At 39.7% G+C, this 26,492-nt stretch overlaps 1 protein-coding gene across 1 annotated transcript in view; it reads right to left on the bottom strand.

The window, feature by feature from the left end:
• LOC122540015 (vesicle-fusing ATPase) overlaps positions 1-26,492 on the bottom strand; it is a 283,493-nt gene that overhangs the window by 244,311 nt on the left and 12,690 nt on the right. Inside the window, exons 3-4 of the mRNA XM_043675302.2 lie at positions 6,218-6,317; positions 1,454-1,493 (exon numbers count right to left, since the gene is read on the bottom strand). Coding sequence (XP_043531237.1) covers positions 1,454-1,493; positions 6,218-6,317 — 140 coding nt within the window. The remainder of the gene's footprint in view (positions 1-1,453; positions 1,494-6,217; positions 6,318-26,492) is intronic.

Genomic DNA, 26,492 nt, shown 5'->3' with positions numbered 1-26,492 from the left:
TTTGAGGAGGTGACCAAGCATGTGGATGAGGGTAGAGCAGTGGATGCAGTGTACATGGATTTTAGTAAGGCATTTGATAAGGTTCCCCATGGTAGGCTTATGCAGAAAGTCAGGAGGCATGGGATAGAGGGAAATTTGGCCAATTGGATAGAAAACTGGCTAACCGGTCGAAGTCAGAGAGTGGTGGTAGATGGTAAATATTCATCCTGGAGCCCAGTTACAAGTGGAGTTCTGCAGGGATCAGTTCTGGGTACTCTGCTGTTTGTAATTTTTATTAATGACTTGGATGAGGGAGTCGAAGGGTGGGTCAGTAAATTTGCAGATGATACGAAGATTGGTGGAGTTGTGGATAGTGAGGAGGGCTGTTGTCGGCTGCAAAGGGACTTGGATATGATGCAGAGCTGGGCTGAGGAGTGGCAGATGGAGTTCAACCCTGTCAAGTGTGAGGTTGTCCATTTTGGAAATACAAATAAGAATGCGGAATACAGGGTTAACGGTAGGGTTCTTAGTGAGGTGGAGGAACAGAGGGATCTTGGGGTCTATGTTCATAGGTCTTTGAAAGTTGCCACTCAGGTGGATAGAGCTTGTAAGAAGGCCTATGGTGTATTAGCGTTCATTAGCAGAGGGATTGAATTCAAGAGTCGTGAAGTGATGTTGCAACTGTACAGGACTTTGGTAAGGCCACATTTGGAGTACTGTGTGCAGTTCTGGTCGCCTCACTTTAGGAAAGATGTGGAAGCTTTGGAGAGGGTGCAGAGGAGATTTACCAGGATGTTGCCTGGAATGGAGAATAGGTCATACGAGGATAGGTTGAGTGTGCTAGGCCTTTTCTCGTTGGAATGGCGAAGGATGAGGGGTGACTTGATAGAGGTTTATAAGATGATCAGAGGAATAGATAGAGTAGACAGTCAGAAACTTTTTCCCCAGGTACAACAGAGTGTTACAAGGGGACATAAATTTAAGGTGAAGGGTGGAAGGTATAGGGGAGATGTCAGGGGTGGGTTTTTTTACCCAGAGTGGTGGGGGCATGGAATGCGCTGCCTGTGGGAGTGGCAGAGTCAGAATCTTTGGTGACCTTTAAGCGGCAATTGGATAGGTACATGGATGGGTGCTTAAGCTAGGACAAATGTTCGGCACAACATCATGGGCCGAAGGGCCTGTTCTGTGCTGTATTGTTCTATGTTCTATGTTCAGTTACAACACTTAAAAACATTTGGACAGGTACATGAATAGGACAGTTTAAAGGGATATGAGTTTAGTTTGGGAAAATCGGTCAGCATGGACTAGTTTGAGTGAAGGGGTCTGTTCCTGTTCTGTATAACTATGATCCTGTAAGTACACACATCATGCTCTGTACACTGTGCTCATTTTATAACTGTTAGATATGTCTGCAAATTGTTAATTTCTGCTTCATTATTAAACATGTTTAATTAAGCAATAAAATGAAACATACCTTCCACTTCCTGACCAATGGAGAGACCCACCCATTTTCGCTGCAAGGAAAATATAATGAGTTAACAGATAGCATTATTTCAATAATTACATTCAAAGAATGAAGGATTTTTAAAAAAAATAACAGTTTAAGAAAAAGAAACCCAGAGGATCCAAGGACTCAGAACTGTGCAAGATACACATCATATTTTTAACTTAAAATTAGGCTTGTCGCTTGAAAATAGCTTATGAAAAGCAATGCAAGATTAGACATTTTTTCTCTCATGTCAAAAACAAATACTTCAAATAATGAATAATCCCTTCCTTGGCTGCATGAATTTCATACTTGATTGGAAGTGCATACAATGCCAATAGTAAAGCATTAGCACAACTGTTAACATTGCAATCATCTACTCTTTATGTAATAAGCTGAACAAGAATGGTTCTTATAAAACAGCGCAATCATCCCAATCCAACTCCAAAACAGTTAATTTTTCCTATTCGTGAAGTACAACAGTTCGCACATTTAAACAATTCTAGATGCACTGGATCATATTCTTTTCCAAGTTTATATATTCACATCTGAACCCTTCCCTGGTAAGTCATGCAACGAGTCAACAAAGCTGTGAAGTGATAAAATATTCTACAATTAAACCAAATGAGAATACAGTTTAAAATACAATGTATTTGTATCAGTGTGTAACATCTCTGAACAGGTTGACCAAATAAATATCCCAAAATGGACTAGTTATGCTGCTGCACGTAGGATAAGACCTGTAAGATTTCCCCAATAAACACTCTCCGCAAAAAATAACATGCAACTTGGTTTCTATCTCACTAGCTGGCTTGTTGTTATTTTGAGTTTCCATGGGAGATAACATGTTAGAGAGCAGACCTGAAGGGTTAATTGAGAAACTTCAGTTTCTGAGGAAAGATTGAAGAAGTGGAACTGTTCTCCCTGGAGAGACGAAAGCAGGGAGGAGATTTGATAGAGGTTTACAAAATCACGAGCTGGCTTGATAGAGTAGAATAGATAGAGAAAAGCTGTTCGTGTTTGTAAACCAAACAAGACCAAGAGGGCACAAATTTTAAGTGCTGCAAAAGAAGCAAGGATGATGCGAGAAAAACTTTTCTTGCAGTGAGCACTTAGGGTAGAGAACGCACTGCCTAGAAATGCGGTGTAGATAGCTTCGATTGAGGCATTCAAAAGGGCATTGGATGATTATTAGGATAGAAGGAGTGTGTAAAAGGTATGGGGAAACATCAGGAAATTGTCACGAGGTAATGATATTCTTATAGAGCTGGTGCAGGTACTATGGACCCAGCTGCTTCCTTCTGCAATGTAAGAATTCTATAATTCTGTGAATATTTCATTTTTGATTTCAAGTCAAATCTCACATTGGATATCAGGAACCAGTTGCAATATACCATTAATAGATGAAAAGTATTATACTTCTTAGGAAGATTATGAAGCAACCAAGGGCGTACATTGAAAATGTAAAGATTTGGGCTGCAATCCTATGAACTAATGCCTCCAATGAAAACATAATTGAAATTTATGCCCCACAAATATGAAGATTATCCCCACCTTCAAGAACTAATTTAACCATTAATTACAAGCAGAGTTTGAAAACATCTTTTGCCTTTATTTGTATTAGATCAAACCAAACACAGCTCCTCATTTAGCAGAATATTAATTAATATTCAAATCATGCAAATTCCTGCCAGTACTGAAGCAGAATTTTGAAAAGTAGTTTGATGTTAGATCAAAATGATCCAGCCTTGAAACAACAGATTAAAGTTTTTGAACTCATGGTAGTGTTACGATGCAGAGGTCGAACCCCTGTTAGTTAACACCCAATCTACTTGCCTCAATCTGTTGAAATGTGAGGGTGTGACAGAGAACTCCTAATTTCCTCTACTTAAAAGAAAAAAAAATTATTTTCCTAACTCTAATAGTAAATGCTAAACAAAACTATTAACAAACCAAACACTCTTTCCCTTAACTGAACACAATCCTATTAACATGCCATTCTAATAATACACTTATTAAACATTACATTAACTTAATTTCAAGTTCACACAGTCTCTGTCTTCTCTGCTGTCTTCAATCTTCCATCTGCTGATCTCCCTGGATCATCATCTTTCTTTTCACTGTGATTATGTTTTACAGGAAAAAGCACCTTGATAGAGTGCCTTCTATTTTCTTTGAGAGCAAGATTTTAGATGGGCAGTTAGCTCTCTGGCTCCACAGCAGTTGCTCTGCTGTTCGGTGGTAGTTGCTCTCTGACCAATTTTCAAAATACCCACTTTTTTTTTTAATACCCCGTCCCCCAATATTGTTCCCTGCCATCAGGTCAATGTTGTCAAAACAATAAATTCAAACATAATTTGGTTTTAGTATCCTGGGCATAATTTAAACTAATTGGTTAAATTCGAATTGTCGTCAAGTAACCAAAACTCAGGTATCCTTTAACACCCAGTTGTTACATGTAACTATTTTGGAACAGCTCATCTCCCTGCGTTTCCATTCGGGCAGCTCAGCCTGCATTTTAAGCTTACTTCAATATTCAGAAAATGCTATTTTAAAGTGAATTTACACTCATTCAATGTCATAACAGTAGCGAAGGTTAAGAAAAATCTATGAATGCTGAAAATTAAACTAAATTCTACTGAAAGAGGGAAGAGTGCACTGATCACGATCTTAAATTGATGCCACTCTTAAAATGTGCACACATATGGAACAGCAACAAAAAGGGCTGAAATTTTCACACATCCATGACCATGCATCATTAATAACACCAGGATGAGGCTTAACAGTGAGTCAAGGTCTGGTGTTGCATTCTTCCCATGTTGCATACAAGATAAAAGTATGGCATGATAAAATCTGAAATCAAAATCACACAGATGCACAGCGGGATATGTTCTAAACAAAGGGTGGGATGCAGGTGCATAGTTCCTTGAAAATAGAATCACAAGTCAACAGGGTGGGTGAAGAAAACTTGTAGCATGCTTGCCTTCATTGGTCAAAACACTGAGTATAGGAGTTTGGATGTCATGTTGTGTTTGATGAGGCTACTTTTAGACTACTGTGTACAATTGTGGTCACCCTTCTATAGGAAGGATGTTGTTAAATTTGCAAGTGCAGAAAAGATTTACAGGGATACTGCTGGGACTGGAGGTTTGAGTTATAGGGAGAGGTTGAACAGGCTGGGGCTTTTTTCCCTAGAGGGTCAGAGGCTGAGGGGTGACCTCAGAGGTTTATAAAATCATGAGCGGCATGGATAGGATGAATATCCAAGGTCTATTTCCAATGTCAGAAGTCACATGACACCAGGTTATTTGCCAACAGGTTTACTTGAAATCATAAGCTTTTAGAGTGCCTCTCTTTCATCAGGCTAAGGGTGGGGAAGTCCACAAGTAAAGGGCATAGGTTTAAGGTGAGAGGGGAATGATTTAAAAAGGTCCCGAGGGGTAAATTTTTCACACAGAAGATGGTGCATGTATGAAACATGCTACTAGAAGTAGTGGTGGAGGAGGGTACAATAACAACATTTAAAAGGCATCTGGATGGGTATATGAATAGGAAGGGTTTAGAGGGATATTGGCTGAATGCCAGCAAATCGAACGGGGTCAAATTGAGATATCTGGTTGGTACTGTATGACTCTGTCTCAGAGTCATAGCGTCATAGAGATGTACAACACAGAAACAGACCCTTTGGTCCAACTCATCCATGTTGACAAGATATGCTAAATTAACCTTGCCCCATTTGAGAGAAGAGCAAGCAAAAAGCAAGAGCAAAACCAAAAAGAAATATTCTGCTTCCATGATGTGAACATTTTTAATGGAGAAACTCTGAATATGTCAGCAGACAGCAAAAGCAGCGAGGTTCACTTGTACTTGTGTGAACATGTGCAGGAGCAAAACATAATGGGAAACACTTCAAAGGATTCAAGAGGCCTCGTTTACACAATTGTAGAAAATGGTCCAAGGCCCTTCAGTGCCAAGTTGAAAAAAGCTACTAATTCAGAACAACTGAAGGCTTGACCAAGAAATTAATTTTATGCATGGTCAAGACGAGGATGAGAATTCAGAATGTGACACACAGACCAACATCAAGGTGTTTTGCAGAGTTGGAGGAAGCAAAAAGGGTCGAAGAGTTAATTACGCAGAGGGTAAACACAAACATGGATTATTTGAGCCAACTGAACTATTTTGACATTGTTATTTCTATATAATTACAACCTGAACTAAGAAAAGGAAATCCCAATGAGATGGACAAAGTAAAAAGCACTACAAGTGCCTGGCACAGTCAATGTTAAAGAGTAAATAAATCACAGATTACGGGAAGGGATGATCATGCTGGCCACTGTCACTAAATGCCATTAATGATGTGGTCCAGGGTTATTTCAGCAATTAGAATGGCAGAAATGGAAGGATGAAATTCCAGAATGAGCTGCATGTGAGATGGGTACTCATTTGAGAAACAAAAACGTATTCTAAATACATGGAAGAAGACAAGGAGGTTAGAGATGAGAGTAGTGCGTTGTAAGTGAAAGACAGAGACAACACCAGACCTTTTTTCCAGTTAAAAGCTGGTGAAAAAGAGTTTTGAAAAGTGCCACGCTCATACATGAATTACCAAAGAGAACTACTTCATAGTGGATACATTTATTCCCCATAATTCAGCTGTTTAAAAAAAAAAGAATCAAACCATCTCTTGAGGTGCTAACTGCTTGTTCACATGGATGTGTGCTCCAGGATGCACCCATAACTTCTTATTACCTGTGGCAGACTGAAGGCGATGCTCCCTGGAAGCACAGAGGCATGACTTTTCACCGTGAAGACGAATTTATGGTTCGGACTAGTTTTCACAATTACATGACTAAGAGGAAGAAAGAAAAAAGGGGGTGAATCACATTTGAGAAGCAATTGAAGCATACACTTTTGATCGAAGTTTCAAGATTAAAAAGCACAATTGCAAAGGTAATTACCAGATTCATGCAGAACTAACTTGCACTGGCAATAGTTTTAATAATACTCCCCAAACAAAGATATTCCTGCATTTGCACCAGATTGCCTCTTCTAGCTTATGGATGGACAGCCAGTCTCTGCATCTCTATTAACATCCAACCTATTGCATGGACATAGGAAATAAACAAGGTAAGGACTGGTCCCACATGTTTACTTGAGTCATGCTTTTGCAATCTGATGAAAAGTAAAAATAAAAGTCTGATATAAAAAGCTGATATTCATTAGAATCAAGACTATGGAGCTGTCATGATTTGGAGATGCCGATGTTGGACTGGGGTGTACAAAGTTAAAAATCTCACAACACCAGGTTATAGTCCAACAGGTTTAATCGGAAGCACACTAGCTTTCGGAGCGACGCTCCTTCATCAGGTGATAGTGGAGGGCTCAATCGTAACACAGAATTTATAGCAAAAATTTGCAGTGTGATGTAACTGAAATTATACATTGAAAAATTAATTGTGTGTTAAGCCTTTCATCTGTTAGAATACAGTGATAGTTTCACTTCTTACATGTGTAAATCACAAAACCCTTTTTTTTTTTAAAAAAGTTGCATTCTCGGGTTAGCTGTTAACAATAATGAATTAAAGGCAACAAGAATTAGCAGTGATTAGCCCATAGACAATCTACTCCTTCCCTTTTGTTGACTGGCTTGTGGAAGTAGTAACAGAGAACTTCCAAGCTCCCTCTCACAATCTGCATATAATAATTGAAAGGAGGTATTAGCTAGGAAAGCAAATGTATGCAAAAGTTTCCAAATAGTCCAATTATGTAAATCAGCTTGGAGTTGAAAGGCTGGTCTGTTAAATATATGTTGCTGTAGCTTTGTATTTACTGACTCACGTTGGAAAACCAGCTCCATGACCGTGGCGGTTCTCTAATATTCCTCCTGCATAGTCATTAGTTTCTTGTATAAGCCATTATACTGAGCACTGGCAGACTGTTCAACTATAAATAGCATGACAACAGAGCTCAATCTTTTGGCTAACATCACACCGTCATATGGCTCACTTGGTAGTCTTGAGATGTAACAATCCTTATTTTACTTTAAATCCAGGAATGAGATATTCAGCACTGTATTCCAACTGATCTTCAGAAAGTAATATTCTTGGAGGCAGCTATGCAATGCAAAAATGGTTAATTTAAGTAAATAATGAATTCAAACATCACGATTGGTTGAACTAGAGTACAGAATTTAATAGGAGGTCTCTCTTTTAATGCTGTATTGAAAATGTTTCCCCTATCTCAGAGACTTCCCCAGAAAATGACCCAGGGAGGGCAGGGGCATTGAATTTATTCAAGAATCAGCTCGATAGATTTTTGACAGAAAAAAGTCAAGGGTTAGAGAGGAACAGATAGGAAAGTGAAGTTGAAACCACAAACATGTTCCACATAATCTACATAGTAAAATCATTCAAGTCTTTTAATGGTGATGGAAGTAAACATGTTATGAACAACAATAATTAATTCACTATTTGGATGCAGTAGACTGCATCTGTTTCTATTCTGCTATTGGGTTAGGCTTTGGCTTAGGCTTATCTTTCTGCTAAAATTAGTGCAAAATCAAATAGCTGTGCAATATTATATAACTTTAATGTAACTGCAGCCTACCTTTATTGAGAAACACATTATGCTACATGAATCGTAGCCAGTACCCACAATGAACTCTCGCCTTATAGACAAATCTGCATGGAACTCCATTTAACCAAAGGAGATTTTTCAAAAGTTAGCATTTCATCAATGATTAGAATAATATTGTTGTTGTGCAAGAATCATTTTCCATTTTCTCTGGATGTTTCTTGCAAATCATGGTTAATTGTTCAGGCGATTCAGTCATAAATCACCAATTGCATCATAGTCTAATGTGTCAGATAATTTGAGACTGTTAGGTGCACAAGTGCTGTATTCTTGAAACCATTAATGGATCAGGGTGGCTATGGTAAAATTACTTTTACTTAATCTCATGCGCAAAGTGCTGGCTACCCAGCATGAAGAAAACAGTGTTTCAATACTGCAGTAAAAAAAAAATGGCAGACAAAAGATACCTTCAAGGTCAGTAATTTCAAAAAGCTTCACAATCACTGCGCTCTGGCGTACAAGCAACTGGAAGAAAAATCTAGCAGTCTTCCATCTCAATTGCTCCTGTAGAGCTACTACTGAACAAGCACTGAATTCAAGCTGAAAATCTGGTTTAGCAACATCCAGGGAAACAGCAAATAATAAAACAAAAGTGAAAAATATTGTTTGCAAGAATTAGCAACAGATTGGATGCAACTAGGATTAGTTAAAAGTGTTAAAACCAGTGCAGATCAAAGGGTGATTTTAAATATTAATTCTGACATAATAAATGAGATTACAGAGTATACACTGCTGAATAGCAAGCAAAGGCAAGTCAGTCAGCATAGGCTGCCTGCAGGAGATTGCGATGATGTTCAAAATACAAATTTATTTGACAAGTTAGCATGCAACTGGTCCCAAACACTTAATACTCAAATACCCAAAAATAATAAAAGAAAATCTCTTGCGCAAAGACAAGTACAAAAAAATTTAAACTAGGCCTCATTTCACAAGAGCTTGTTATATTCCAAGTATATACAATTATGCAACATTAAAGAAACAGAACTAGATAAAATGCCCAATGAAATACTGAACCAACAAGAGTGGTGTATCTTAATACATCATTGTTAATTAACAGTTAACCAAACAAATATTCACAGCAAGAACTTAACTATTGATCCTAGATGGAAGGGAGGAGGTAACTGAGCCAAGAGCTGCCATGTTGAATGAATGCTAGAGTTAAATAGAATTTTCTGTTGGTATGGCTCCTAAACCTTTGTCCACAGGTGTGGTGAGCTTCTTAGTAGACTGCATTGCTGATGACGTCAACGGTGTGAACTTGATTGCCACTTGAAACAGATGCTTGGGTACCATATACAAATGGCAGTACCTTGTGCTCTTTTGAGAATACTATAAAAGGATGATAGCATCGATAGAGTGTGCAGTTGCATTAAGTTGATAACAGAGATATAGACTCTTACTACAATGATAAGCATGAAAAACTAGGACTGCATTCTCTGTGATGGTGGCACATGGGTGAAAGCATCACAATTGGAGGGAAGTGAAAGCTTATATATACACACATGGTGGTCAGTGAATGAACAAAGAAAAATACGTTTGGGTCCAAAATTAAAAACAAAGTAGAAAGGTATATTACAAGGACTATAAAGACCCTGGATCACCAAACACGATTACCAGAGCTAAGTCACCTTAATGCATGATTACAAAATTTCACAAAAAAAAAAATCACCAATGGAAACAGCAAAGAAATGGAATTAAAACAAATTCTGATGCTGAAATAGTAAAGGGATTGGCGTGATGGGCCAAATGGCCGCCTCCTGTGCTGACATTTCTCAGATTTCTTAAACTGCATAAATAAAAAAGGAGGGAAAGAAGGAAAATGATTTAAATAACCTTGTGGTAGCAATATCATCAGAACCATGAAGAGCGCACAGTGCTAACCAATGGCAGCTGCAAGCCAGGATTAAAGGGTAAATACACCACAGAAACAGCTGTTGAGATTTGCTGACACCAAACCAGGCAAAAATCATTATTCAAGCAGCATTTAAACTGATCACAAACAAGAGAGGGAAAAAAAGGATTAAATGTACAATTGAACAATCACATGGAAATCTATTAGGTTTTACTGAACAAACAATATACAAGTTCCTGGTTTCAAAGCAGTGCAATTTACTTACCTTCATTTCTTAATGAAAATACAAAGCTATAATCAGTGGTACAATTCTGATTAGGATTCCAAAATTATAAGCTGAAAATGTGTTGCTGGAAAAAGGCAGCAGGTCAGGCAGCATCCAAGGAGCAGGAGAATCGACGTTTTGGGCATGAGCTCTTCCTGAAGAAGGGCTCATGCCCGAAACGTCGATCCTCCTGCTCCTTGAATGCTGCCTGCCCTGCTGCGCTTTTCCAGCAACACATTTTCAGCTCTGATCTCCAGCATCTGCAGTCCTCACTTTCTCCTACCAAAATTATGACACATCTTATGTGGAACTGAAAAAACAATAAGTGCAAATTGTAGCACTTTTGTCATTTGAAGCATTTCTATTCCAGGAGTGAAAGAGTTGGAAGATTGAAAAGAACATGTGTTTCATTTTCTAAGCACGCAAATCTAGAAACTCAAAAATACACAACTTAGTGGGTTTCAAACTCACTCTAGCTTTAGCTTGTTACTGTTCATAAGGAAACAAGACTTGCACAAGATGAAGGAAAAGAGAAATTCACATTTACAATCTCTTACTGACACAGATTGCGTTGAATGGCACCAAAACTAGAAATAAATTTATGACCAAGCATTAACTTTTAAAAAACATTCAGAACAGGAGCAAAGCCATCTTCGGTGAGTTAATACTAGTAAGAGAAAGATTCAAAAACAGAAAGTTGTGGAAGAAGAGTTGAAGGAATCCACATTAAGAAATAACCAAGCATTTTGTCTGAGGGTCTCATGAAGAGACATTAACTAAATAAGTTAGCATTGAGTGAACATAGAAGTTGGTAGGTAAGAAACAAAGTCCAGTCAGGGCAAATAAACAAGAAATTTTAAATTAAAAACAACATGACCCTTCACAGGGTTTCAGTGTCTATAATATTGTTGATAAAATGGAATCTTTATTTCAGACACTTATAATAAAACTGTTAAGTAGCTCCTGTACAGTATGAAAAAGCTTGCTTTCTTTTTCCTTTTATGACAAACTTCGATTCTGGTTTGTCAAAAGCACATTAAACATATTCACAAGAGCTGCCAGTGACAACATCACAGTAATCAAATTGCAAAAATATAAACTATGGTCCATCAAATCAGGTTTCACTCTGAAACCTGATTTGCACAGTCCTACTATCAGCTGGGACCTTCAACTATTTTTGCACCTGGAATTTTTGTGCAGTTTATATTTTGTGTACTGTGGCAATAATAATAAGGTACAAGTGTAAACAAAGATAGATGGTTTGCAAAGGGATGTCAGCAGCTGTTGGAATATGGATAAATTTTAACTTTGAGATATAACTAAGAAATCCCTGACATTTTCTTTTAGTGAATCATTTCACTTTGTCATTATTTGATACCCTCCAGCAGTCTATTGCAAGCAAAATAACTACTGTGTCAAATTTATTTTTCGGCATCTTTGCAGAGCTTTTGTGATAAATAACAACTGCTAAAAGACAACTGCAATTGTTTGTACATTCCTATTTAGACCAAGCACAGCAAAGTCAGGATACTGCTGACCATGGAAAACAAACAGTCCAGTTCCAGATTTTCACACATGAATTTGAAGAATTCGAACAATATTTCCAAAATAAAAATGGCCAAAACAATGAGAGAGATCAGGTTAGCACATGCACAGCCAGTCTGCCATGTTGCAAAGCCTTGTCATGCTAAGCAGAAGGCTGTCAGGCAGTAAGGAACTACTGACTCCAGCATGGAATATTTGGATTGATGTTTGAAATCAAGAGGAAAGCCACACTATGGGTAACACTTTGTCGGCCCATATGTCTGCCAGTAATACCAGTCACACCTGTACCACTGGGAATGAAAGTGATGGTAATAGGACACACCACAAAGGAAGTCATCACAGTCAAGCAGGCCTGCATGAAGAATGGGCTGATCATAAGTAACACTGGACTCAATCTCTTAATTTGCCTATACTTTACAGGAACATGGGGACACTTATTACAAGTATGGTGAGTGTGACTATATCATACCTTCAAATACAGCAGTAGCTTCAATGGCAGTTTCAGATGAACCACCGAAAAATGGTAGTCCTGGAGCAAGTGCTCCTCTGGTCAAAGAAGGACCATTCAATTATGACATACCATCATCTCGTTAAGAACACACTAATTTGGCTCTGCTGACATCTGGGTGATAGCTGATTGGTGGTAGGTTGTTTCCCTATACTTGTTTCCTTTGTCCCTGTCCGTGCCTGTTTCCTGATTCTGTAGATGGCTCCTTTCCTGATGAAAATATGGGCCATTATATTACAGAGTTCATAAAGGTATAAAATGGGCTTTGAAACAAAAAAATGCATTTGCCAAAAAAAAAAATTTCTCTTGCAGCACACGACGAGCCAATGTGGTCAACTGACAATATGTCACCCACGGTTCATAACAATGCTAAGTGGACACGAATACACATCACAAGCAAAGCCTCAGGGTTAGCATGACTGCATTCACAGCAGTATAATCCATATGGAACGCCAGATACAAATCTTTTTGCACCATCTTTAAGTACACATGGCAAACAAATCCAATTGTATTGACAACGGATGCTTTGTTGGTCATCTGGCAAAGTTACTTTTCTTATGATTTCCTCAATTTTGCTTGATAGGGAGATGATTACAGAAATTTTATAAATGATAGCCAGAACAGAGACATGACTGCAGGATGACGAGAATTACGAGTAGAATCTTGAAGTATACATGAAATTTAGGAATGACAGCAAAGTAGGAACATGTAGATAACTGGTTCTCGAGTTCTGGTTCTTCCAGACTACGTGGGTCTTGGTGTCCCTACCCCTGAACCAAGAGACCTGGGTTCAAGCCCCACCTGTTCCAGTGGTGTGGAAAAACATCTCAGAACAGGTTGATTAGAAAAATAGGCTAAAAAAGGTCAGTGGGAGTGCACTGGCAGTGTCCATATCTCAGGAGACCCAGCTTCAAGTCCCACCTTCTTCTCAGGTGAATAACAACATCTCTGGTGATTAGGGAAAAATAAAAGACAACAAGTCTATCAGCATAGGAAAAACTGAAACCTTGTCTTGCCTGGAAAGCAGAAGCAAAATTTGTGCAAACCTTGGCTCAATAGAAGAAAAATATTTCAAATGTTAAGATGAAGATAAATGAAATCTCTTATGGTATTGGCGGTGCTCCTACCTCTGAGCCAGAAGGCCTGGGCTCCGATGCCACCTGACCAGAGACAAATAATAACATCTTCAAAAGAGATTATTAGAAAATATGGTAAGGATTGTGACAGCTCATGTGGCACAATGATAGTGTCTCAACCTCTGGGCAAGGAATCCAGAATCCCACCAGCTCCAGAGGTGTGGCATAATATCCCTGAGTGGGTTGATTATAAAAGGTGTTTAAAAAAAAAGCCAAGTATTTTAAAAATGCTATCAACACAAAGCAGGTCAGTCAGTATCTGTAAAGATAACTGATAAGGATAGTGAGGGTTCTTCTGGTGTATTGCCCCCTACCTCTGAACCAGGAAACCCAGATTCAAGTCCCAAGTGCTCCAGAGGTGTGCAATGATATCTCTCAACAGGATGTTTAAAAATATCAACCTGATACAGATAGTGTCAGCACTTTTATACTCCGCTGGCAATGTCCCTTCCCGAGCCAGGAGGTCTAGGTTCAAGTCCAGAGATATGTCACAACATCCCTGGATAGGCTGATGAGGATGGTATCTTGACAAGGGTCAGAAAGAGTCCTTATTGTGCAGTGGTAGCATCCATGTTCAAATTCCATCTGTTCCAGAGGTGTGTAACGATATCAATGAACAGGTTGATTGGAAAACATCTGATTAGGATAGTGACACATAACACAAAATGCTCAGAAAAGACAAAGCGTAATTGCTGGAAAAGCACAGCCAGTCAGGCAGTATCCAAGGAGGAGAATCGACATTCCTGATGAAGGGCTTATGCCCGAATGTCGATTCCTCTGCTCTTCAGATGCTGCCTGACTGGCTGTGCTTTTCCAGCACCACACTCTTCGACTCTGGTCTCCAGTCCTCACTTTCTCAAAGTGTAATTGACCAATTTCAGATCTGTTTGCCACCTGAGAACCTTAGAATTACAGAAGTTCCATTTTTAAATGGCTAATAAAAGCAATGTCTTCCTGCTTGGGTTCACTAGATTGAAAAGAATGACCTAGCCCACATTGAGGTTCATCCAACCCAAAAATAGAGTTTGACTAGGTCATTCATTTGTAACCATATCTGCAGCACACTCGCTCAGCAGTGTTTACGCCACGTCCTTTACGCCAGTAATACGAAAGCAGTTGCAGTTACAGCCAAACACTTTGTAGTGATTGCTCCCATCAGTTCAGCTCCTGACAGACAGAGCATTAACTCACACTGGGAGAGAGTGAGGTGATTGAGTTTTTTGAAGAAGTAACAAAGAGGATTGATGAGGGCAGGGTGGTAGATGTGATCTATATGGACTTCAGTACGGCATTCGACAAGGTTCCCCATGGGAGACTGGTTAGCAAGGTTAGATCTTATGGAATACAGGGAGAACTAACCATCTGGATACAGAACTGGCTCAAAGGTAGAAGACAGAAGGTGGTGGTGGAGGATTGTTTTCCAGACTACAGGCCTGTGACCAGTGGAGTGCCACAACGATCGGTGCTGGGTCCACTATTTTTCATCCTTTATAGAAATGATTTGGATGTGAGCATAAGACGCATAATTAATAAGTTTGCAGATGACACCAAAAAAATTGGAGGTGTAGTGCACAGCGAAGGAGGTTACCTCAGATTACAATGGGATCTTGATCAGCTGGGCCAATGGGCTGAGAAGTGGCAGATGGAGTTTAATTTAGATAAATGCGAGGTGCTGCATTTTGGGAAAGCAAATCTTAGCAGGACATTTATACTTAATGGTTAAGGTCCTAGGGAGTGTTGCTGAACAAAGAGACCTTGGAGTGCAGGTTCACAGCTCCTTGAAAGTGGAGCCACAGGTAGATAGGATAGTGAAGAAGGTGTTTGGTATGCTTTCCTTTATTGGTCAGAGTATTGAGTACAGGAGTTGGGAGGCCATATTGCGGCTGTACAGGACATTGGTTAGGCCACTGTTGAAATATTGCATGCAATTCTGGTCTCCTTCCTATCGGAAAGAGGTTGTGAAACTTGAAAGGGTTCAGAAAGTATTTACAAGGATGCTACCAGGGTTGGAGGATTTGAGCTATAGAGAGGTTGAATAGGCTAGGGCTGTTTCCCTGGAGCGTTGGAGGCTGAGGGGTTACCTTATAGAGATTTATAAAATCATGAGGGGCATGGATAGCATAAATAGACAAGTTCTTTTCCCTGGGGTGGGGGAGTCCAGAACTAGAGGACATAGGTTTAGGGTGAGAGGGGAAAGATATAAAAGATACCTAAGGAGCAACCTTTTCACACAGAGGGTGGTACGTGTATGGAATGAGCTGCCAGAGGATGCGTTGGAGGCTAGTATAATTGCAACATTTAAGAGGCATCTGGATGGGTATATTAATAGGAAGGGTTTGGAGGGATATGGGCTGGGTGCTGGTAGGTTGGACTAAATTGGGTTGAGATATTTGGTAGGCATGGACAAGTTGGACCAAAGGGTCTGTTTCCGTGCTGTACATTTCTATGACTCTATGACTGCAGATGCTGGAGATCAGAGTCGAGAGTGTGTGTTGCTGGGAAAGCACAGCAGGTCAGGCAGCATCAGAGAAGCAGGAGAATCGACGTTTTGGGCATAACGGGCTTATGCCCAAAACACCGATTCTGCTAGTCTTCGGATGCTGCCTGACCTGCTGTGCTTTCCCAGCAACACACACATTAACTCACACTGGTCAGAGTTGCTACTTGTAGCAAAGGTCACTGTTTAAAAAGCAGGTAGTCTATCGATCTATCTCTACCACCCAAATGAATCCCATTATCCATTAATAAAAAAAAACTACAAATGCAGATGCACTATATTGCATAGTTCTTCACAACTAGAAAAATGCTTCTTTTCAAAAGACATACAGCATTTTCTTCACAATTGATGGACAGTTGCTGAGAAGAATTCAATGAAGCTAATGATTACCACTCTTCATCTGAAAACAGAAGAGTTTATTTTGTTTTGACATTAGGAAATGGCATATGTTTCTTCATTTTACCAAGTCCTGGAACTGCTTGTATTTATCATTTAAATTTGTAGAAATTTAGACGAGCAGTGCCAATCCTCAACTATGTAATGATCTGGATTTGTATGATATTCATGGTGGCAAAACAGAGTTTCATCTTTGTTCCTCAAAAATAAAAGTCTTGAATTGAATTTATAATATTTTCAGCTTCTATTGTAATCTCATTTGCATACCCTGCTAATTCTTTTTCTATCTGTTCTATAATATTGAAATGTGAAAAATAATGAATGCAATAAAATGTTGGAGATACTCAACAGATCTAGCAGCATCTATAAAGACAGAAACAGAGTTAAAATTTCAGGTCAATGAGTTATAAAGCTTATTGGTTTTGAAGAAGTGGCATTTGTGCGGTCATTGACAGAAACTCTGACCAACAAACTCTTGCCCCAGGCTGCCAGCACCCATACAAACGTGCGCACAAAAAAGTGCAAAGTGCAGTGACAGAAATGGGAAATAAGGCATCATCAGGTCCAACAAAGGTAACATTAACCTTTAGAGAAAACAACTAAGTGATTGGTTAAAAGAAAATAATTCCCAAGCCAAATCAATATATAAGAAAGGGTGGAATATAGGGAGGACAACAGAATAAAACAAAACTGTAATGAGCATTGACTTGAAAAATGTAGCTGAAAATATGCACACCCTGCACATACAGCTGTTTATTAAATGCCTTTCAACTCACCTTTGAATATTTTGACTTGGAGCTGCAGAAACTCCAATACCAGATTAAGTGCAACAAAATAATTGAGTGATACCATGTTGAAACTACAAACTGGTCAGGTTGATGGGTAATATGTACATTTAACATTTTTGAATGTGCCTTTGACCAGACCATTTGGTAGTATCGTGACAAAGTTACTGAGGGAACAGTCAGTGTGCATTAGACTAAGGTAATAAGTATGAGAACACAAGGACATAAAGAGAAATAAAGAATAAGGTCCCATTATTTACTACAGTGCAGTAACCATTTCTGTTCCCCAATTCATCCATTAAAAGCATTAAAGCTTAGGACTTCCTTCCATTACAAATTACCCCAAACAGAACAAAACAAATGAAATGGATCACATTAGTCAGAAAGTGTCTGCATGAATCATAGAAAGAGGTTACTTGGCCCAGTGTACCTGTGTCCAGAAGAAAAACCAAGACTCCCTTCAAAACTGCACTGCAGCATGAACCTTGATTTTTCAGCTTGAAATGGCAGAGCAGGATTAGAACCTTTTAAATCACATGCTAATAACTGAAACACAGCCAATAATGAACAGAGCTGTTCCTCAGCTTGGGTCATGGCCTTGAAAGCTTCAAAATATAGGATCCTGGGGGTTGTAGAACTTGCATTAAAAGGTTCGTTAGTAGGGATGAGAAGGCCCAGGATTTTAAGTAAATACACAGACTAGAATAACTAAAGCTGCTCTCCACTTATCTATTCAGCAATTAGTCCAAATGCAACTTTCACATGGAGCAGCGAACAATACAAATGCTCTTCAAGGGAAGTTAGGTAAATAGGAGGGTTAGATGAATAAATAGAACCGGTACGGTTAAAGGAAGAAGGATATGAAGAGGCTAGTGTGGAGCTTTGAGATTTGCATACATCTCATGGGCTCAATGGTCTGTTCTGCTGTAAATTCTGTACAACAGAGTTCTGCGTCAAACCTTTTGAAGCACATCCTTTTGGTACAACGAACAACTATTTATTTAGGTGGCAGAGGTGGTGAAGATTGAAACACCCACACAGTTACATAAGGCAAATACATACACCTACTGTAGTAGCGATTTGCCATTCCAAATGCAATCCAACAAAAGCACTGTAATTATCTGTTAGAAATGTGCAGGGTACAATGTTTCTACTGTGCAGTAAATTTACAGTAATTCTCAAAGATGTGTAAAAGCCCACAAATGTATTAAGAGTTCTTGGAAGATGGAACAGGAAATATGTAACAAGCAGGGTGGATAAACAGGAATGAGGTGATGGAGTGCATTTGAATTTCTGGAAGGCATTCAATAAAGTATGCCCTCAATAAAATAACAGCTCATGGTTCATAAATTTAAAGTGCTGGAGAAACTCAGCCATTCTTTGAGAAAACAGTTAGTGCTTCCAATCCAATATGAATCTTCTTCAAAACTCCTGGACACAAGCACACCAAGTGCATACACAGGCATTTTATTTCTGGTTACGATGCAACAATTCTGACCATTTCCAAGGAGTCGTTCTGAGATATGCTTCTCTAGGTAGGCCGACGCTCTGGCCCCTGGTCTCATGATGCTTCGCTCTTAGGCATCGTCAGGGAACTCTCCTTTTTCTATTCTCACATCAGTTTCCCCAACAATACAGAATTTGCTCATCGAGGTACAATTATTCAACGTGTTCGTAAATGTTAATGACTTTTGGCCTGTAAACAGCTTTTTACTCCATTCTTTTCAACACGGGACTAATTTTAATTTATCATGCAGCATCAAGAGTTCTGCTTTGTATGGACATGTGTTTAACTTTGATGTAATCTCTTGGTAATATGACCTATATCGCCTTCTGGATGCCATGTGACAAATTACAATGTGACTACAATATGCCGATGTGAAAAACTGAGGCTGACCCCTAATGAGAGTATTCTTCACAGCAGGGATGTAGCAGATTTAAGTACCAGGCAGAAGCCTGGACTTCTATGTAGATTGACGACCAGTTTTGTTAAAGGCCCAGATGGCGAGGAATTTGTCAAATACGTCCAATAAAGTTTCCTAAATCAATATGCAGAGAGCCATACGTGGGAGGGTGCAACACTGGACTTCCTCTTAGGAAACAAGGTTGGGCGAGTGAGCATCGGTCAGACAGCACTTTGAGCCCAGTGACCATAACTCTCAGTGTTAACATAGTTATGAATAAAGATAGGACAGGGCCACAGGTTAGATGCGAAACTGGGGCAGGGCCAATTTTAGGGTCATTAGGCAGGATCTAGCAGAGGTCGATTGGGCGAGTCTGTTAAAAGGAAAATGAACCACTAGCAAATGAGAGGCTTTTAAAAGTGTGACATTATGAGTCTGGGGACAGTATGTTAGGGTGAAGGGGAAAGCTAACAGATTTAGGATCCTTGGCTGATGATGAATATCGAGGCTCTAGCCAGGAAAAAGAAGGCAGCATACATTGGGTTTAAGCTATCGGGCTCAAGTGAATCTCGATGACTATAAAAAGTGTAGGAGCACACTTAAGCAGGAAATCAGAAAATCAAAAAGAGGGTATGAGATGGTCCTGACAGATTAGGTTAAAGATTATTCCAAGAGGTTCTATAGCTCGATTAAGAGTAAAAGGGTGGCATGGAGAGGATAGGACTCTTTAAAGATCAACATGGTTGTCAATGTATGGAGCCACATGAGATAGGGGAGATTTCTAATGAAGATTTCTCCTCTGTTTACTGAGGAGAGAATCATGAATGCTAAGGAAATAAGGGAAACAAGTGGGGGTGTTTTAGACTGCATAAACATTACTAGAGAGGTGGTGTTTGCAAGCTTAAAGCATATTAAGGTCCGCAAATCTCTTGGGTCTAATCAAGTACATCCTCAGATGTTGTGGAAGGCTAGAGAAGAAATAATTTCAGAGGCTCTTGCAGAGATTTTTCCTTCATCTTTAGCCACTGCAGGGTGACTAATATTGTTCAATTGTTTAAGAAAGGTAGCAAAGGTAAGCCAGGGAACTACAGGCCAGTGAGCCTGAAAATCAGTGGTGGGAAGTTGTTGGAGAGGACTCTGAGGGACAGGATGAACCAACATTTTTGATAGTCAAGGTCTGATTAGGCCTGATTCAAGCATGAACTTGTGCAAGGGAAGTCACGTCTGACAAATCTTCTGAAGTCTTTCAAAGAGGTAACCAAGATGATAGATGAGGGAAGGGTAGTGGATGTTGTCTATATGGACTTTAGTGTAAGGCCCTTGACAAGGTCCCACATGGCAGGCTAGTCATGAAGGTTAGGTTGCATGGGTTCCAGGGAGAGCTAGCTAAGTGGATTCCAAATTGGCTCAATGGTCGGAAGCAGAGTGCGATGGGTGAAGGTTTTTTTTCGAACTGGAGGTCTGTGACTAGTGGTGTGCCATGGGGGTCAGTGCTGAGACTTTTGTTATTTGTTATTTATATAAATAATCTGGGTGTGAATGTATAAGACATAATTAGCAAGTTTGTGGATGATACAAAATTAGAAGGTGTCACTAATGGCGAGGAAGGTTATCAAAACTTAGAGGTAACTTGATCATGTGGGGAAGTGGGGTGAAGATTGGCAAATGCAATTCAATACAGATAAGTGTAAGGTACTGCACTTTGGAAAGTCAAACCAAAGTTTGACTTGTACAGTAAATGGTAAGGTCCCGAGAAGTGTTGTGGAACAGAGGGACCAATGATTGCAAGTACATAGTTCTTTGAAAGAAGGCATTTAGCGTGCTGGTCTTCATCAGTCGAAGCGCTGAGTATAGAAGTTGGGATGTTATGTTACAGTTATATAAGTCATTGGTGAAGCCGCACTTGGAGTATTGTGTACCATTTTGGCCACCCTGTTATACAAAAGACATTGTTAAACTGGGAAGAGTGCAAAGATAATTACGAGGATGTTGCTCGGACTAGCAGGCCTGAGTTACAGGGAGAGGTTGGCCAGGATAGGACTTTATTCCTTGGAACGTAGGACAATGAGGTGACCTTATTGAAGTATGTAAAATCATGAGGTGCATAGATAAGATGAATGCATAGAATATTTAAGAAGGGTAAGATTTAAGAAGGGCCCTGAGGGGCAACTTCTTCACGCAGAGAGTAATGCATTTATGCAATGGGCTGCCAGAGGAAGTAGCTGAGGCAAGTACATCAGCAACATTTAAAAACATTTGGATAGGTACATGGATGGTATATGGACCAACTGGAGCTAGCTAAGCAGACACCATGGTCAGCATAGACCAGTTTGGGCCTAAGGGCCTGTTTCCATGTTGCATTAATCTATGACTTACATGCTGCAATTAACCAAGTATAGCCACTAGAAATCTGAGACTTTCTTTGGAGAGAAAACCTGTTATTGAGACCAAAAAGAACAATCAACAACGACACGCTCACCTCATCCATAATCTTCTGAACCAAAATTAAGCAAAAACAATTGGTGGCAAGATGAGACAACATAAATATACACCTTTGTGACAGAATCACCTTGAATAACCAGTACCTCAAACACTCAACATTAGGTGAAATGCAAATAAACCTAACCGCAAAACACATCTTTTCTGGCCTAGCCATGCAATAGAAAAAACAAGCACATACCACACTGCAGCCAAATGAGTATGAATGAAATCAGTCACCATTTCTTTAAACTTCTGATAAACTGAGCAATCAGTCATTGTGTACATCACCAAAATATTGTGCACAGTATTGGGCGATGTAAATGCATTGGAGACAGTTTAGAGAAGGTTTACAAAACTAATTCATAAAACAAAAGGATTGTTTTGTGAGGAATGCTCAGACAGACGAAACTTGTACCTGAAGTTTAGAAGAATAGGAGATCACTTGATTGAAATGTACAAAGTCCTCATACCTTTACAGGATGGATATGGACAGCACGTTTCCTCTAATGGGAGAATCTGGAACTAGTGGTCGCCATTTAAAAATCAGGAGTCACCCAGTTAAACCAGGGATTAGGTAATTTTATTTTCCTCGCAAAGGCGTGAGTGTATTTGGAACTCACTTCCTGAAAAGATAATGAAGTAGATTCATCCGATGGATTATTTTTAAGCATGGGATTAACAGGTTATCAGGAATAAGCAGAAATGTTGATTTAAGAAAATAACCAGAATAGCCATGATCTTATTGAAAGGCAGAGCAGACTTGAGGGGCTGAACAGCCCACTCCTGCTCAAGATTCATAGTTTAGTCTGTAAAGTGCTGTATTTAATGTAATAGATCTTTACAGACCTTGTTCCCAAAAAAAATGCACAGACAATAAATTATCACAAACTAGATTTGGAACTATCTGCATATGAAATGGATTGCGCACAATTATTTCAGTTGTAAAATCATTGTACTTGTATGGCTGTTCATCCATGCAGCTCCCCAGTTACCAACATGGTTTTAAATTCCACAGGGAGTAGCCTGACTACCTCAAGACATTGCATAGTTAAACAGTAGCTTGGATTTATAAAGCACCTCTAATGTAACAAAACATTCCAAGGCACATCAGAATGTTCATCAAGATTTGATTGGCCCAGCCATGGAAGGAAGTATTAGAACAGATGACCTAAAGCGTGGTCAAAGCAAGTACAAGGCTTCTGGATGGGGAGAAACTTCCAGAACTTAAGGTCAATGAAGCTCAAAGAACAGCTGCTAACATTGTAATGATTAAAATTGAGGGTAGCCAAGATTGAATGAGCATTGAGGTTTCAGGCTTTTTGAGTCAGTGGGGATAACTCAGATCGAAAGGGCTCAGCCTTGAAGAGATTTGGCAATCAGAACTTAAGTAATTCAGAGGAATTCAGAGGAACAGACTATAATTAAAGCCATGATGTCATTTACAGCAGGGGACTAATATAAATGTGCTCAGAATATCATTCTGGATCCCAAGAGGAACTAGATTTATAACAGGTCTATTCTTGTACTTCCATTCTTCCTGATGCAGATAACATAAGCAATGACCCATGAGAATTTGAAAGCCTGCACCAATTTACAACTCATTAAAAGCTATCACAACTGAATGCATGACCAAAGTGCTGAGAATCACACTGAGGACTAAGGTACTTACACTAAGTACGACTCAACTTTTAATCCAATCCACCTCAGCAGCTCTTAGGTGGATAGAATATCATCCATATGCACACCTGCATTTAGAGTGGGGCATGAGCAAACTAGAGAGAAAATTAGGTCTGCAGATGCTGGAGATCAGAGATGGAAATGTGTTGCTGGAGAAGCGCAGCAGGTCAGGCAGCATCTAGGGAACAGGAGAATCGACGTTTCAGGCATTAGCCCTTCTTCAGTAATGAGGAAAGTTTGTCCAGCAGGCACAATTATTTCAAACTACACAATTATTTCATGAGCAAACTACACAATTAAGCAACTCAGACATGGGCGGCACGGTGGCACAGTGGTTAGCACTGCTGCTTCACAGCACCAGAGACCCGGGTTCAATTCCCGCCTCAGGCGACTGACTGTGTGGAGTTTGCATTCTTCCAGTGTCTGCATGGGTTTCCTCCGGGTGCTCCGGTTTCCTCCCACAGTCCAAAGATGTGCAGGTCAGGTGAATTGGCCATTCTAAATTGTTCGTAGTGTTAGGTAAGGGGTAAATGTAGGGGTATGGGTGGTTTGCGCTTCGGCGGGTCGGTGTGGACTTGTTGGGCCGAAGGGCCTGTTTCCACACTGTAAAGTAATCTAATCTAATCTAATCTAAAAATAAGAATATACGTTTTAGAGAAATCAAGGCTGAAAGTCCCACACAAAAATCTCTCAAACTTTATTTGAGGTGTTAACGTGTATAAATGAGTCTGTTGTTGCAAACACGTCAGATGTGATATACCCAATGGCACCATCTGATAAGCAGGGAGACACCCCAATATCCAGGAAAATATTTGTTCCTCAAAAGAGAACAAAAGGCTTACACATAGTCACCTACACTGACTCATTCCTTATTTGTCCCTCATATGTATTTGAAAGTATAAAAGCATATGTACTTCCTTTGTACATTGCTAGATACTCCACCTCCATTACCGCTACAGGAGAATTCAATGTCCTAATAAGCCTTGGTATTGGAAGTGTTTACCTTTTGTTGTTTTTGGTGATATACATTTTGTATTAAGTTCTCAATCTGATAGATCCATAATTCTAAGAAACTACTCTCCCGACCCCAAGTGTATCCCAGAACAGAAGGTTCCGTACAGAACATAGGTTAGTATATCACAGGCACTTCGGCCCTCAACGTTGGGCCAACCTTTAATCCTACTCTAAGATCAGATAACCCACATACCCTTTGTTGTACTGGCTTCCATGTGCACCCACCACACACTGTCGAATGAACCTATCTCTGACATCTACCCTAAACCTTCCTCTAATCACCTTAAAATTATGCCTCCTCATGATAGACATTTCCACCACAGGAAAAAGTTGCTGGCTATTCACTCTCTGCCTCTCATCTTCTTGTACACCTCTATCAAGTTACCGCTCATCCTTCCTCCCTCCTTTCTTCATAAGATATGCCCTCCAGTCCAGGCAGCATCCTGATAAATCTCCTTTACACCCTCTCTAAAGCTTCCACATACTTCCTACAATGAGGCGACCAGAACTGAACACAATATTCCAAATGTGATCTAACCAGGACTCTATACAGCTGCAGCATAACCTCGCAGCTCTTAAACTCAATTCCCCTGCTCATGAAAGCCAACACACCATTCGCCTTCTTAACATGGCTATCAACTTGGGTGGGAACTTTGAGGGATATATTGACATGGACCCCAGGATCCCTGTGTTCTTCCATACTGACAAGAATCCTGCCTTTAACCCGGTATTCTGCATTCAAATTTAACATTCCAAAATGAATCACTTCACACTTTTCCAGGTTGAACTCCATCTGCCACTTAACAGCCCAGTTCTGCATCCTGTCAATGTCCAATTGCAACCTGCAAAAGCCCTCCACGTTGTCCACAACTCCACTGGCCTTTGTATCATTGGTAAATTCATCTAAGTCACTTGTAAAAATCACAAAGAGCGGAGGTTCCAGAACAGATCCTGTGGAACACCACTGGTCACCGAGCTCCAGGCTGAATACTTTTTATCTACCACCACTCTCCATCCATGGGCTAGCCAATTCTGTATCCAGACAGCCAGATTTCCCTGTATCCCATGCCTACTTCCTTTCTAAATGAGCCTACCATGGGGAACCTTATCAAACACATTGCTAAAATCCATGTATACCACATTCACTGCTCGACCTACATCAATGTGTTTTGTCACATCATCGAAGAATTCAATAAGGCTTGTGAGGCACACGACCTGCCCCTCACAGAGCAATGCTGACTATCATTAATCAAACTATGGTTTTCTAAGTAATCATAAATCCTGTCTCTCAGGATCTTCTCCAATAATTTGCCCACCACAGACATGAGACTGACTGGTCTGTAATTCCCAGGATTATCCCTATTCCCTTTATTGAACAAGGGAATAACATTTGCCACACTGCAATCACCTGGCACTACTCCAGTGGACAGTGAGGACACAAAGATCAGCACCAAAGGCACAGCAATCACTTCCCTTGCTTCCTATAATAAACATAGGTAAATCCCCTGGCCAGACGGGATATGTCCTATCTTTATGTTTTTCAAAATTTTCATCACATTCTCCTTCATAATATCAACCTGTTTGAGCATATCAGTCTGTTTCACTGTCCTCAGAAATGCAAAAGTCCCCTCAGTAATGAATACTAAAGCAAAGTATTCATTAAGGGCCTTCCCAACTTCCTCTGACTCCCCAAGCTAGATGATTTCTCACAAAAAGAAAATCCCATTGTCTTCTTTGCAGCCAGCCAATCTCTGAGAAGACCCAGGTGCAAGTAAGTTTCTAATTCCATTGGTCATTCAATGGTGAGGATAAAAAAGGTAAAATTCACAACTAGTAAAAAGCAGCGGCAACATCAGGGTGGTAACAAAACTATCAGTGAAATGTGCATTAAACTCTTAACACCATTAAAAGTAACTTACACTAATTGGACTCAGGTGAAATTCTCCCTAAACAATTGCAAGTTAATTGCAATCTTGTGATCTCCGATAGATAAAAGAAAAACAGGTTACCAGCTTTCTCAAGACAGCAGCATGCTTCTCAATGAGATTCTTGCCTCTTGCACTGACAGTTTACACAATTGCTGATCACTAACTTCAATAGTGTCCCTTGAGCTAATTATTCATTATTTTATTTAAACCAGAAAGTTAAACAGAAGCAATGCTGTTTGACTGACATAGCTATCATTGTAGCTTCTGCAGATGTAGAGTAACTGCCATGAACTAATTCAAAATCAGGTAGCAATGGGACTGCAAGTGCAGCTTCAGTCTTCAGGTGATACCCAACATTCTAGACTTAAAAGTATATGGTTCCAAGAAGAGCTGTTTTCTTGTT

Source organism: Chiloscyllium plagiosum, unplaced genomic scaffold, assembly GCF_037043375.1.
Source record: "Chiloscyllium plagiosum isolate Xiang-an unplaced genomic scaffold, Cpla_swu_hap1 HiC_scaffold_32, whole genome shotgun sequence".
Classification (NCBI taxonomy): Eukaryota; Metazoa; Chordata; class Chondrichthyes; order Orectolobiformes; family Hemiscylliidae; genus Chiloscyllium; species Chiloscyllium plagiosum.
The sequence above is the reverse complement of the archived record's forward strand: the minus strand, read 5'-3'. Positions and strand labels throughout refer to the sequence as shown.